At 47.2% G+C, this 14,162-nt stretch overlaps 1 protein-coding gene and 1 long non-coding RNA gene across 22 annotated transcripts in view; one reads left to right on the top strand and one right to left on the bottom strand.

Moving 5' to 3' along the window:
• Window positions 1–5,048, top strand: part of LOC134737676 (uncharacterized) — a 34,223-nt gene extending 29,175 nt beyond the window's left edge. The window contains exons 2-3 of one of the 2 annotated variants that reach the window (XR_010122787.1): window positions 1,621–1,798; window positions 4,966–5,048. This is a non-coding gene — a long non-coding RNA (uncharacterized LOC134737676). Of the gene's footprint in view, window positions 1–1,620; window positions 2,308–4,965 lie in introns of those variants that run through there. The other variant, XR_010122786.1, reaches the window with a different exon arrangement.
• NAV1 (neuron navigator 1) overlaps window positions 1–14,162 on the bottom strand; it is a 286,405-nt gene that overhangs the window by 34,063 nt on the left and 238,180 nt on the right. For 9 of the 20 annotated variants that reach the window (XM_063647264.1, XM_054461881.2, XM_063647306.1 and 6 more), the window contains 10 exons: window positions 12,095–12,233; window positions 11,345–11,642; window positions 9,789–10,482; window positions 8,805–9,251; window positions 7,295–7,336; window positions 6,069–6,217; window positions 4,011–4,181; window positions 2,856–2,908; window positions 2,069–2,092; window positions 1,880–1,957 (listed from right to left, as the gene is read on the bottom strand). In XM_063647264.1, coding sequence (XP_063503334.1) covers window positions 1,880–1,957; window positions 2,069–2,092; window positions 2,856–2,908; window positions 4,011–4,181; window positions 6,069–6,217; window positions 7,295–7,336; window positions 8,805–9,251; window positions 9,789–10,482; window positions 11,345–11,642; window positions 12,095–12,233 — 2,095 coding nt within the window. The remainder of the gene's footprint in view (window positions 1–1,879; window positions 1,958–2,068; window positions 2,093–2,855; window positions 2,909–4,010; window positions 4,182–6,068; window positions 6,218–7,294; window positions 7,337–8,804; window positions 9,252–9,788; window positions 10,483–11,344; window positions 11,643–12,094; window positions 12,234–14,162) is intronic. The other 11 variants (XM_054461909.2, XM_063647308.1, XM_063647277.1 and 8 more) reach the window with 6 other exon arrangements.

Genomic DNA, 14,162 nt, shown 5'->3' on the forward strand with positions numbered 1-14,162 from the left:
TCTCTGGTTTGCTTCTCGACATCCCTGCATGTCTGCTTGTAGACTCCTTGTAGTCCCTGGAAGACTACTCATGAGAGGCCTCGAGAACCCCTGTATGCTCTTCTGTGCTGCCTTTCCCCATCCAGGGGACCCCTTTTGCTCTGGCTGGGCTGCCTGCCCCCTCTCCCCTACACTTCCTCTCCCTACATTGACCCTTCCCCTAATCCCAACCCCAGACTAGGGTACCTGTAAGACCTCAGGGCTAAGCAATGGTGCTGCAGAAAGGCTAGCATTTGAGAGGGGTAAAGTGGTCTGGGCCCCTCTATCTAGGGTGTGACCTCAGCTTTAGTAGCTAGGAAGTTCCATGGAACATGACAGAAGTTTGGTTTGGAGTCACGGAATCCTGAAGAGAGCTGTGGAACCTTCCTAGAGTCCCAGCACCCCATCTCCTGCTTGAGGGCAGGGTTCTGACCCTTGGCAAAAATCTGCCTTCAAGATTGCAGAACCCACCGTGTCTGGGTGTTTAGTTTGTTCTCTCTTAGCCAAATGGAACTTCCTGTTCTAAGAAAAATCACCCTCTAAATTCAATTTCTTGGCTTCAGCCCAGCCTTGACAGCATGGTGGCTGACAGATTGCAGTGTAAATGAATCAGACATAATAACGTTCTCTGCCTCCCTGGCGCCTCTCCCCCCCAGCATCTCCCAGACATGAATTTCCTGGGGTGTGCAGGACGTGACCCAGGCCATTTGCTTTGGTGGGTGTGGCACAAGGGAGAGAAAAGATGGTTCTTGTTTATGTTACAATTCTTATGGGTCCCCCAAGAGTGGGAAAAAGTGCTTAACATGAGCTTCAAACAAACTGGTACAACTTATGAATTGAGGGTTTGGGAAAAGAGAATCGAGAGAATAACTAGTGTGGTGAGGGAACTGCTGCTGAAATGTGTTGGAAACATTCAGAATCTTGGTGGAGATTCTTCTACCTAATTCCGAGGGATAGACCCCAGGCCTGACAGCTGGGTTCCCCAGAGAGGAAGGGCAGAGAGAAAACCAGAAACTACTGCGGAAATTGCAGACATGGTTACTTTTGTGCAAACACTTGGAAAGCTCCTGCAGATCCGGCTCAGCTGTTGTTTACAGCTTTGGGGGAAAATGGCTCTTATGTTCTCTGTTTGCAACTCAGTCACAGGGGAGAAAGTACCACAGCCTGGTTAGAGGAGGTGGCTTCATTTCTCCCCATGTCACAGGGTAGAAAAACTAAGGCTTAAAGAAATAGACTCATTCTAAATAGAGGTACTGAGGGTAGAAACAAAGAATTCTAGCTCTCAACCTGAATCTCAGATTGTTTCTACCATCTGCCCAAGGAGACTACTCAGAAAAGGCAGTTGGGAATGAAGGAGTCAGACAAGAATGGGAGTTAGGTTTCTCAGTAGTGTCGTGGTCACCAGACAGAATTCTAATGACCAATTATGTGCCTGCGCAGTTATGTGGCATGAACAAAGACATGAACACCCCCCAGGGCAGTGGAAAGGCTCTAAGAGCCCTATAATTATAATCCATAACTGCTTTTGTCCGTGGCCAATGGCAAGGTTGTTTCTGCCTCCATGCAGAACCACTGATAATCAATCTTCTTCTCTTTCTCTAGGGAGCTCAGCCCATCAGACATGAACTCATCCATACCTATTAATTAGAGTAGAAGCAAAGTGGTTCTTCATAAAAGTTGAGGCTCAGAGAAGGGGAAGAACAATCCCCTAGTCTTCTATTGTAGAGCTGTGAAGAAGACCCCTGCCCTTGAAGTCTCAGTCCAGGGGATACCTTACCAGGTAATTTTCCTCCCTTGGCTGAACTTGTCTAACTATAGTCAAAATAACTGCCTTGATCTTTCCGTACTTCGTGGCACTCACATTGGCAGAAAGCTGAGACGTCAAGGTGGCCACTTTTTCCTGGGATGATTCCAGTTCCCTACGAAGCTTCCGGATTTGCTGTAAAAGGAAGAGAAATACAAACTACTGGCTGCAGAAGCTGTATAAGATTTGGAAGGAAAATGAGGTGCAGTGATGTTAACAAGCAGAGACAAAGGCTTTCCACCCTACCTCAGATTGCATCCTCTCCTCAGCCTGAAGAAGGGAGCACAGAAGGAGAGAAAGAGAGAGAAAGGAAGTAGTTACTATGGAGGTGAAGAAGTCAGGTCCCAGTGGCAGGGTAGGAAATGTGAAGAAGCATGACTCAGAGGTGCAGAGAGGCTGAAACTCTTGTTTCCTGGCCCTGGCTCCTCACAGGACATGGCTCAGATCTATACTAGGGTTTCAATAAAAGATTTCTTTGGAGCTCATCTCCAGCAAACTTTGTCATTGCCAAAAAGGCTAGGAAATGAGACTTTGGTTGGTTTGAGAACTAACGGTTATTGCCAGCAACTTGGAGTAAAGAATTAGGGGCAAAACAAATCTAAGAATCAAGAAATGCCTAATAGCCAAATGCTGTGGCTGGTGCCCCACAATAAACACTTGGTCACTTCTAGGGTTCTGGAGTCCGGGTCCTAGAAATCTATTAATCTCACCTTCCCATAAATGCTTCCCATCTACTATGGCACAGAAAGGGCTTGCTAACATGGGGATTCTCCATTTTTCAAAGGAGGGGAACAAAAATCACCAGAGTTGCTCAGGAGCTGGTGGTGGGGCCAGAAAGACCACTGAGGACCTGAGGCACCCAAGTGAGTGCTTCAAGCTCTAGGTGCCTCCCCCACTCCCATCCCAATGGGTACAGTGAAAAGCCAGCAGTGCCCCCATCCCCCGCCCAGTTACCCAACTCCAAGGAGGTTCTAGGGAGCATGGGATGGTAGAGGAGAGGGGATGAGAGGGGAAGAGAAGTTAATGCTCTTACTGAGGAGTAGGTGGAGGAGGCACTGGAGGCCAAGGACAGCACTGAGCCATGAACTGAAAGAGAAGGAGAACACAAAGAGTTAACAGTGGGTTCCACGGACAGGGGGTTTTTGGAAGACCCCCCTAAGGCAGGAGTTTGGATTGTGATTCTGGAGGGCATCTGGAGCAAACAGAAAGAACAGAGTAGGGAACCCAACTGGTATCAAAACAGCCCAAACCAAGGTCTTGAGTCGAGCTAGCCTCCTCTTTCAGCCTACATTCTCTGGCAGCCTGGGTATGGCAGTCCCTTGCTCAGCCTGCTCTGAGGGGCACGGGGTTTCAGAGAAGGGAAAGGAGACTTTCATGGATAGTCATCATCTTATCTTCCCAGTCAGGAAAACACTTTAGCCACAGGAGAGGGGAGTTTCTCATCAGAGTTGCTCAGAACAAATACTGCAATTCTGCCCGCGCCTCCTCCTCTCAGCACTGGGGGATGTGCTTAAGATCTTGGGGATCATTCAGATGAAAACAATATTTAAGTGAGGAATACTCATTCTGATTATTCAGTAGAACCTATGGTGAGAACTAAAGCATGTCTGCAGCAGATGCCTCCTGGAATGACCATCTTGAAAATAATAATGGGAGAGCTAACCTGCCATAAGCCTGGTCTTCTAGCTCTGATCAATACTAACACCCAGATCACCACCAACAATCAGATGGCCCTCCCTGATGCTCATCTTTGGAACATTTTTGAAAGAGAAATGAGATGCCTAATTATTTGTAAGGATTTATTAAGAGCTACTATTATGTCCTGTTTTCTTTTCACATATTTGAGAGACTGTGGGGAGGAAAGACTATGGCTAGAATGAGGAGGAGAGAAGCTGTGGTTTTCAGAGCATCCTGAGGGGTGCCATTTAACCCTTCCATGCTCAATTTCCCTCCCCCAGCCCCAGTGATGGATGCTCCATCCCAATGCCCCAGTGCTAGATGTGCCACCCAAGGTTTCTGGGCCCCCAGACCCTTCAAAGGGATGGGGAGAAAAAACTGAAATGGCCCAACTTGATGTTCTGTGAATCATATGTGTGTGTGGTGGTGGGAGTGGTGGGAGTGGAGGTGGTGGGTGAGGGGACCCAGCAGAGCTGGAATGAGCGTGAACCGCGCTGGCATGAAGTCTCACCATCGTCCGTGGGGTCTCGGAAGGATCCTGACCGAATCATTCCCTTGGGTCTCTCGGCCAGGGACAGGGTGCTCCCCATTTGGGAGCCGCTGTACAGCTCGAAGGCCGCCTCGTGGGTGGGGATGCTGTTGGAGCGGGTGATTCTTGGCGTGGTGGCCGCAGTGGGACTCACTGGAAGGACAGAGGGAAGGGGGACAGGAGAGGGAGCAGGAGGGCAGGAAAAGAGGCAGGGTCATCAGCTCTCCGGGCCCTTGGGGGATGGAGCACCGGGAGCATGAGAGGCAAATGGGGAGAGGGCAGGAGAGGAAAGGGCAGGTGCGGTGGTGGGAGTGTGCAAGCAGCTGGTGGTTAGGAGCGGGGTCCCTCCTGGGGAGATCAAGCCCTAATGGAGGAGGACCCTGCTGTCTGGAATAAAGACCTTCCCTTAACCCTGCCTGCCTCAGAGTTGTTGCTTTTGAAGGTTAGGCTGGGGGCCTGGCAGCTTTTCCGAGACCTTCACATCACTCGGATGTGCTGATGAAAATGAGATGCTGTGGTTCTCTAAAACACAACTGCCAGCTCAGGAGGACTGAAAATTCAAACCAAGACCCAGATCTGAATGATGAAAAAGCACCAGCTAGAGAAGGGGGCTGGGCTACGGGATCCAGTTGCCTTGGCATTGTGGAAGGGCGTGAGAATCTCCCCACAAAGTAGTGTCACTCTGAGTGACTGGGTTGGCTCTAAAGCATCAAGAAACATGGCCCTCTTTGCCTAGCATTGCCCCGGCTTGAAGGTCAGATGGACAGAGCAGGTGAAAGTGTGAGGTAAGGCTTGTGGAATGTGCTTTGAAGCTGGGTTCAGCTGAATCCTGTTAACCTGCAGATGCCTTACCCCTTTGCCCATTGCTGGGATTACAGCCTTTCAGGGTTTCATACCCATAAGGAGCTCCCTTGTCTATTCTTCTGCCTCCATACAGGCAGGTGGATGTCTAATCTGTCCATAAAGACCTGTGCAGAAGAAGATGGCACACCTCTCTGTTGACCTTTTCAAATTCCTAAGGTAAGTATTGCTTAGCCCAGCCCCTCATTCTACAGCATAAATGCAATTCTTATGTGGTCCTCAATGGAGATAGAGAACAAGCTGGCCCCATCCTCCATTTAGTAGCCCTTCAGAGGGCAGATGATCCTGTCTGAAGAATGGTTCTTTTCCCTAGGCCAAGTGATCCCAATTCCTAGTCTTTCCTCAAATTCCCCACAGTCATTGCATGGGTGTGTTACAGGTCCTTGTCTTTTATTAACTGATTTCTTTTACTCAGCTGAAAGAAGAGATGGATTTAAAGAGATGCAGCAAGCAGATAACAGGCCTATCCCAGGCACTGTTCCTGAATGGGTTCCTAGTAGGCCAATCATGGTGTACTGCTTCACAGAACCGGGGCTGGTGTGCTTCTGTGCTAGGCCAGACCCTCCACGTGATGCTTCCTCTCCTCCCTGTCTCCAAGTCACTTCCTTATTTCCTAGCTCTCCTTTCTCCCTTGGCTTTAGGAAGGGTGTGGCCAGGACACATCTTAGTCAGCCCTGCCTTCAGGGTTAGGATGGCCTGGGCTCAGCCAGAGCAGTTGAGGAATCTGAACTTGGCTGAGTTTGGAGGCAGATCTCGTCCTTGGCAATCAACAACCTTTCCCTCCTTCCTCCCTGTCGGCCTGACATTTCAGTATTGCCCTCTCATTAGCTGGCCCTAGTAGCACTGGGTGTGGTGGCTCCTTTCTGGCAGTTCAATGTGCCTGCTCTTGCACCGGTTTGATCTCTGGGCTTTGGGTTTCAGCTTTTCCATGCCACCATTCAGGCTCTCTGATGCTAGAAGGACCCTACAACTTGTGCCTAGGGGCAACTTTTCAGTTTAGGATCTCAAAGTACTCTACCTTCAATCTTACTTTGGGTGGATAAACTGAGGCACCATGAAACAACCCAATACAGCATGAGTCAAATATGAGATGAAACCCAAAGCCCACCTGCCTTGCCTCACCCTGCAGGGTGACCCCTGCTTCACCCCATGCCACAGTGAGTGATTGAAAACACTAACCTATGTTGGTAAGTTGGCCCTTTGCACTCAAAGACATGGGAAGTGCAGGGGGAGAAGGCAGCTCTGACTGGTCATCAGATTCAGGCAGCCCACCAATGGTATGGGAATGTCGCCTCTCCTTGGTCTCCTCCTGGGACTGAAGCTGGTACCTGTAGGAGGCAGCAGAAGAACTCAGTCTGGGACTAGCAAGTGCGGTCAGAGGTTTAGTTGGTGTGGAGGGTGTCTGAACTAGGCTGGAGCCAGAAGATTCTGAAAGCAGGACATGGAAAAGAGGGAGTGGTCAGGGCTGCCCAAGGAGGGAGTAAGAGGTGGCGACTCAGCCTCCCATCCCAGACCATCCAGAGGGTGTGGAAGGACTAGTAGGTATTCCCGTAAGGGTTCCTGAGGTGGGGGCAGAAGTGATGGAGGAGGCGTTAGAACTCCTCAGTTCAGGATAGAGACTTATGATTCCACATGTGGGCTTTCAAGTTGCAAGAGTCAGTCAGACACAGTGGCTCATGCCTGTAATCCCAGCACTTTGGGAGGCTGAGGCGGGTGGATCACTTGAGGTCAGGAGTTCGAGACCAGCCTGGCCAACATGGTGAAACCCCATCTCTACTAAAAATACAAAATTTAGCCAAACTTGGTGGTGCACACCTGTAACCCCAGCTACTCGGGAGGCTGAGGCAGGAGAATCGCTTGAATCTGGGAGGTGGAGGTTGCAGTGACAGTGAGCTGAGATTGTGCCACTGCACTCCAGCCTGGGTGACAGAGTGAGACTCCGTCTCAAAAAAAAAAAAAAAAAAAAAAGTTGCAATAGTTGCCACCCAACTGAACAACTCAGTGCTGTCAGAACAGTGGATGACCAGATAGGTCCTGCCCCTAGCCCAGCTGAGTGACCAAAGAAGCAGACTGTTCTCCCTCATACTTTTAAGGAGGAAAATTACAGAGATGAAGCTCAGCCAGGATTGGGATGGCATAGGCTAGTACAGGTAAGTGCATGATTCCCATGTGCAAACTTGTTTCTCTCCTGTCACCAAAAAAAGAACACTTGCTGTAAAAGTTGACTCACATAATATTAAGCTTGGGTAAGGTACTAGGTGGTACTTGTATGGGACCACATACAAATGATTCAGCTAAAAGGGTGACTAAATTCATGACTGGAGCCTTGGACAGGTTGAGATGTGATTTTTCATACATACCAGCAGTCCCATTTATAGGGAAGAAAAAACACATTAAAGGGTTACCTGAGCCCTTTCTTGGGAAGAGTGTTCCGATCCCGCTGATTACTGTGGAGATTAAAAAAAAAAAAAAAGAGAGAGAGAGAGAAGCATGTGGGTCCATCTTAGGAACTAGAGTTTAGGACCACTGGTGTGAGGTATGCAGACCCTAGACACAGGACATCAAACTATGACCCCCTTTAGCTCTAGAAACCAAGAGATAGCTATAGCCTGCTTCTTGGCTTACAACTTGGGAAATTTATCTGAAATATTAAATGTTATTTCTCTGATTAGAAATTAAGTCATGGTTAGGCCGGGCACGGTAGCTCATGCCTGTAATCCCAGCACTTTGGCAGGCCGAGGCAGGTGGATCACGAGGTCAGGAGATCGAGACCATCCTGGCTAACACAGTGAAACCTCGTCTCTACTAAAAATACAAAAAATTAGCCGGATGCAGTGGCGGGCGCCTGTAGGGCCAGCTACTCGGGAGGCTGAGGCAGGAGAATGGGGTGAACCCAGGAGGCGGAGCTTGCAGTGGGCCGAGATTGCACCACTGCACTCCAGCCTGGGCGACAGAGCAAGACTCCGTCTCAAAACAACAACAACAACAAAAAACAAACAAACAAACAAAAACAAACAAAAAAAAGAAATTAAGGCATAGTTAGCTATTTAAAAGATCATATTATGGCACTAGGGACAGTGGCATGAGCCTGTAGTTGCAGCTCCCGGGAGGCTGAGGCAGGAGGATTGCTTAAGCCAAGGAGTTTTGAGTCCAGTCTGGGCAACATAGTGAGACCCCATCTCAAAAAAAAAAAAAAATAGATCGTATTATGGTAGGTAAAAACTACCATATAGGTAGTTTGATAACCTTGGCATATAGGCGGAAGGGAGGGGAAAACTAGGATGTGATATAAAAGAAAAGATTTTGGGCAGCCAGGCGTGGTGGCTCATGCCTGTAATCCCAGCACTTTGGGAAGCTGAGGTAGGCAGATCACTTGAGGTCAGGAGTTCAAGACCAGCCTGGCCAACATGGTGAAACCCAGTCTCTACTAAAAATACAAAAATTAGCCGAGCATGGTGGCAAGTGCCTGTAATCCCAGCTACTTAGCAGGCTGAAACAGGAGAATTGCTTGAACCTGGGAGGCAGAGATTGCAGTGAGCCAAGACTGCACCACTGCACTCCAGCCTGGGCAACAAGAGCAAAACTCCATCTCAAAACAAAACAAAACAAAAAGATTTTGGACTAGGAAGCAAAAGCTCTGGATGACAGGTTAACCTAATTATGAGATCTTGGATGAGTCATTTAACTTTTTTGTGCACAAGTTTCTTCATTTTTAATATAAGAATCATAATTTAAAAACAAAAACACATCTTACCTATCTCATGGAGTTGTTGTGAAGCAAATTAAATTACTTAATACATGTGAAAAAATGTCAAAAGTCACAAAATGGCAATAAAATACAGGATAGTATTGCCAATGGCAAAATGAGGCCAAGACACGGAGACAGGCCGAGGTTCTGCTGTCTTTTCTACCTACCTGTCCAGTTGCCCAGCTCTGGGGCTTCCACTCCAAGTCAGCTCTTCCGTCTCTTCTTCTGTGGGAGCAGCAGGGGGAGCAGGTGGGGTGGGGACGGGAGTACTGCTGGGGAAGGCACTGGGCAGGCTCATTGGCATCTGGAGGGACTCCATGCTCCTGTGCAGGCCTGAGAGTTTAGGGTACATGCGGGTCTCTTTTGGCACACTGAAACCACTCATTAGCTCCAGGCCCTGGGAGAAGCTGGCTGAGTTAATATTGAGGATGGGTGCTGGACTGGGGGTGAAGCAGGAAGGGAGAGGGCCCCCAGATGCTGAGCTTGTAGCATGCAGATCTGGGACCTTTGAAGCATGGGTGGTATCACTGGATGATGGTAGATCCAGACTGTTGGAGTTGACCTTGTCAAGATTGGCTAGTGAGGGTGGTTTGACAAAGCTCTTCGCTGTGGCCCTGAGAGAAGATCAAATGAAATATTTAGAATAATAGAATTACAGAGTGAGAGGCAGATAGGACCTTAAAGAAATCCTATCCAGTCTTGTTTTCTGCCTATTTGCTAAGCACAGAGGCTTATCCTAATGCTGTTGTGAAATACAATGCAAGGAAATCTGACACCCAACTTGGGGCACATTCAGCTTAGATAAGGGGCCAGCATATGCACATGGGAAATACAAGTGAATTTATGCAAATAGGTATATATGTGTAAATAAACAGTAAAATCACCCATACAAGTGCTGAAGACAGGGTAAGCGTTTTTTCAGAGAATAGTACAAATGAGGTAAGTTTTGAAAGAGGGATTCAGTCTTTCAGAACTTTCAGAAACCAGATTCTTTCAGAACCTTGGCATATGGGGGAGAGGTGGGAAAGAGCCATGCAAAGGCCTAGAGACAATGGTGGATAGGCCGTGCCTCATCTAGTCCAAGGAGGGCAGAGATATGCAAAAGAATGACAAAGCAAACAGACAAGGAGGCGGCTGCCCACATTGGGTACCTGAGAGGGGTTGGTGGCAGCTCTGCCAGCTTGGTGGCTGTGGGGTGGCTTGCTTGGTTCTTGGGAGTACTTTCTGGGGAGCCAATACTCTTCAAGGAGATGTTGTCTGAGTCCAAGGCCACTGCCTTGGCTTTGGCCTTCTCCTTTTCCCGATCTGTCTGATTGACAGGGGCTGGAGTGGTCCGCCCACTGGCTACCTTGGTAGGCTCCTTCAGTCTGGAAGGTGTAAGGCCTCCCTGCTTGGTGCTGAGGAGACTGGGGTCAATGCTGCTGCTCACAGGGCGAGGTCCACCCCGCCCGCCGGTCACGCTCATAGAACTTGACTTGGCTGGCCGGGGCAGGCTGCGGTACTGGATGTTAGAACGGGCTCCAGGAGCCAAGAATCCTGGCTCTGCGCTGTTGGAAACATCTAAGCTAGTCTTGCGCCCATTTACTGGCTTGACAGGGATGCCTGAGGACTTCTGGATCTTGCTGAGAGTGGCTGAACCACCGGTTTGCATGACAGTGGCTGTGCCTGTGGCAGGAGGAGGCTTCTTGTAGCCAAAGGATCCTGAAGTGGAGGGGCGAGCAATGCCCGAGGGGGGCTTCTTAGCATCACTCAGGCGGTCCCGACCAGCATCAGAGGAGGAGCGTTGGAGCCCAGTATTCTTCACTGCAAGCTTACCCTTGTCTGTAGCTTTGCCCTCAGGTTTGCCTGCAAGAGGACAGGAAATGAGAGCTGAAACTGACCAATATCTTAAAAACCCATCCTTTTCTTTCCCTCCATGGGAGAAGGGAACATTGTCCATGTATTGTAGACTTTTAGAGGCCTAAATATGGGTAAACAGGTACAAGATAAGCTGATAAAAGTTTCTTGTCTGAAAGACTCTAGCTGGGAGGGGTGGGGAGGCTAGGAATTTTTTTTTTTTTGCTCCCAGAGTAGAATGGTCCATTTTGATTAAAATGGCAGAGGCAAACACAAAGCTGATCAAGAATATCCGTCTAACAACTAGTTGTGGAAGGGAAAAAAAAGGTGGGGAAGCAAATGGAATAGAGTATGACAATATCTCTTAGTAATTAGAGACTACAGGAAAATGTTGATTAAGGCTAAAAGTTACCCAAGGAGCCAACTTTGGGGGCACTATAATTCTCTTGCTGTAGCCATTTTATTTATTGTTTTCTTAGGATCTTCCTGAGATGTCAAGCCATATCCTATGAAAATAAGTGCCTTGAATGACTAACTTGGGAGAAAGAAGAAAGCAAGCATTGGAAGTGTTTGGAAGGAGGTCAAACTAGTCTCTAAACATAATATACTTCCTCCTGTACCTCATATTAACTGGAATTTTGGCCCAGCCACTTAATCTCTTTGAGTTTCTATTTCCTCCACATTTGTAAAATGGAAATAATAACACCCATCTTTCCTAACTCATGGGACTGTCCTTAGACCAGATAAGATAATTTCTGTTAAAGCACTATGCAAATGTTTGCTATCATCCTATGGGTTAATGACCACTAAGAAGAGGAGCAACCAAAGAACTAGGTCTTTGCCCTTGTACCTTCCTTTATTCCAGGCTCACCTGCGACTTTGAGGGCACTCTGGGCTGTGTGAGTGATGGGGGAAGTTACAGCCACAGGTGGGGTCTTGCCCTTCTTCAGGGAACCAGGGTGGCCCAGGCTGATGGGCTTTTTCAGTTCTCCACCCTTGGATGAATCATCACAGCTCTCAGGCCGCTCCCTCCGCCACTTAGAAGTCCCAGGTTCCATCTTCAGGCTACCACTGTCGTACTCCAGTTTTTTAGGGGCTTTCTCCTCTGATTCACTAAACCAGCTCAGCCCACTTTCTGCCAGTGAGCGCTTCTCTGAGTCTGTGCGTAGCTAAAGAAAAGAGAACAAGGCAGAGTGAGATATTTCTATGCAGATGGGGGACTGGATAGCTGACGGGATTGATTTTAGTTAGTTCCTGGCGCTGCTCATCTCAGAGTATTAAGTCAAACTGAGGGTTTCTACCTATACCCCTAGGGTTTCCAACAGCAGATGACATATATCTCGGGGTTTCTTTTTCTCCAGTTGGAATAGCTCTTACATGTATCACTCTAGATTGGTGTAGGCACTAAGTATAGACAATATGACAACATCTAATGTCTTGGGTGAGTAGCCTTAGCTTTTTTTGGGAGGGGGTGGGGGCAACTCTAAAATGACCTGGCCAAAAGCCTATGAGAACCAATCCCATGGAGTGGGTGTGTACATGCAACCCCATACACAGACAATGCCATTTGCCCTGTGGTTCATCTTGAGATGGAAGCTTGGGTGTTTGCAAACTCACGTACCACTATTGTTGAGTTCCTGCGAGAAGCAGTGGGAGTACTTGGGAGGGAGTTGAGTGAGGAGCTGGCATTGAATTCTTCTGAACTGAGATTGTCTGAGGCATCGCTGAGTCCACTACTGATGGAGCTGCTTTCATCCCAGCTACAGGACAGGAGAGATGAAGGTCAACAGTTAAAACAGAAGCCCAGGCAAAAAATAAATGTTTCACATTGATGCAAGAATGGCTCTGCACCAGTATATAGGCTAGCCAAAAGGAGAAAACCTGGGGGTTTGTCCTGGGTTTGTCAGCAACTCAAAGTGTGACTTAAACTTCCTTGTAATTTGGTGATGTTCTTTTACAAAAGGAAGAGACTCTGTCTTTATCTGGCAAGAGAAAACGTTGTATCTCCTTAACAGAAAGGTATATTATAAAGGCAAGGTAATTTTTGGATCAATCTAATTATACAAACCAATTTCCTCTCCCTGTAAACAACCTCCATTCTTAAAATTAACATATCTTTGTTCATTTTTAGACGTGTTCTGCATCTGTTCTCCCCCTCCTTTTCTAAAAATGTCTATAACTGGTAATGAGGCCCAGAAAAAGATTTCTCTTTTCTAGAACCTCTTAGACTTTTATCATTTCTCATTGAGCCTCCGTTTATGCAGTTCATCCTATCCTAGGATCGGGTCCTGCTTCTAAACAGAACATACTGTTCTTCTGTTAAGTGAACCAAATTTAAGGTGCTGTGGCCATGTAGAAGGGCCAAATTTGTGCTGAATGGATTCATTTCTCTGCCAATTGCTTGGAATATCAGGTCTGTGGTATTAGGGAGATACTGCTGTTAAACATCTTTATCTGTAAACATCTGTATCCAAAAACGCTACTTCATGCACTAAATGAACTTACTACAACCTCTATATCTTTGTAGCTTGAGCTCTACAAACATTCATTTGGCTGTTCTTTTTTTTTTTTTTTTTGAGATGGAGTCTTGCTCTGTCGCCCAGGCTGGAATGCAGTGGCACAATTACAGCTCGCTGCAACCTCCGCCTCCCAGTTTCAAGCAATTCTCCTGCTTCAGCCTCTCAAGAAGCTGGGATTACAGGCACCCGCCATGACACCCAGCTACTTTTTTTTTTTTTTTAAGTAGAGACAGGGTTTCACCATGTTGGCCAGGCTGGTCTCGAACCCCTGACTTCAAGTGATCTGCCCGCCTCGGCCTCCCAAAGTGCTGGGATTATAGGCGTGAGCCACCATGCCTGGCCTGGCTGTTCATTTTTGGGCTTAACAAGTTTCAGTCAGAAAGTTTACCCTTAGCCTCAAAACTAGCCTCCCCTACCATTTATATTAATTTCCTCCTATTCTATCTTTGTTTGCTATTCATATGTTTCTTTTCGATCACATGCATTGTTTTCTAAGCTCGCATTCTGTCTCCTGTAAGCTTTCTTCAAAGGTCCTGTTTTCCAAGTCTTTCTCAATTCCTTTTGGACCTTAAAAAGTTCTTCAGATTTCACTCAAGTTTTAGAGCCTAAAACTGAACACGGAAGTTCAGTAAGACTGCTATACATGAGTATCTGTTTGTGCCGGTAGGAATTAACTTCTAAATCCTTGTTATCTGTGTTCAGAGTAGGTTTGTTTATCAGCATTGCATATGTGCAAGGACTAAAAGGCTGAAGATTTTTTTGTGTGAATTAGCTGCTATCTGAAAAAATTTTTCTTTTTGATTTATTTTGAGTTTCATATCATGGAACAAAAATCAGACATACAAGTCATCTAAGTGGTTGGCCCAGATCTCAGCTGGCTCCCTCTAATTCATGTGCTGGGAATAGGAAAGTGGGTGGTTTGGACATTTTGGCTTTGTTGCTCTGTAGTGATTTATCCAAATACATTGAGAAAGAGCAAAGAAAGCATGGGGATTAGAACACACTACAGAGTTCTTTAAATTTTATGACTATGAAATAAAGCCGTTATTGAATGACAGTCAACCTCTTCCCCTCTTCTCCTCGTGATATATATTAAACCTCACATTTGTCCTGGGCTAAGATGTCATACCCCCTCACTTTGTAGAGAAAGAATACTGAGGAAAGATCAAT

This window comes from Pongo pygmaeus, chromosome 1 (assembly GCF_028885625.2).
Source record: "Pongo pygmaeus isolate AG05252 chromosome 1, NHGRI_mPonPyg2-v2.0_pri, whole genome shotgun sequence".
NCBI lineage: Eukaryota > Metazoa > Chordata > Mammalia > Primates > Hominidae > Pongo > Pongo pygmaeus.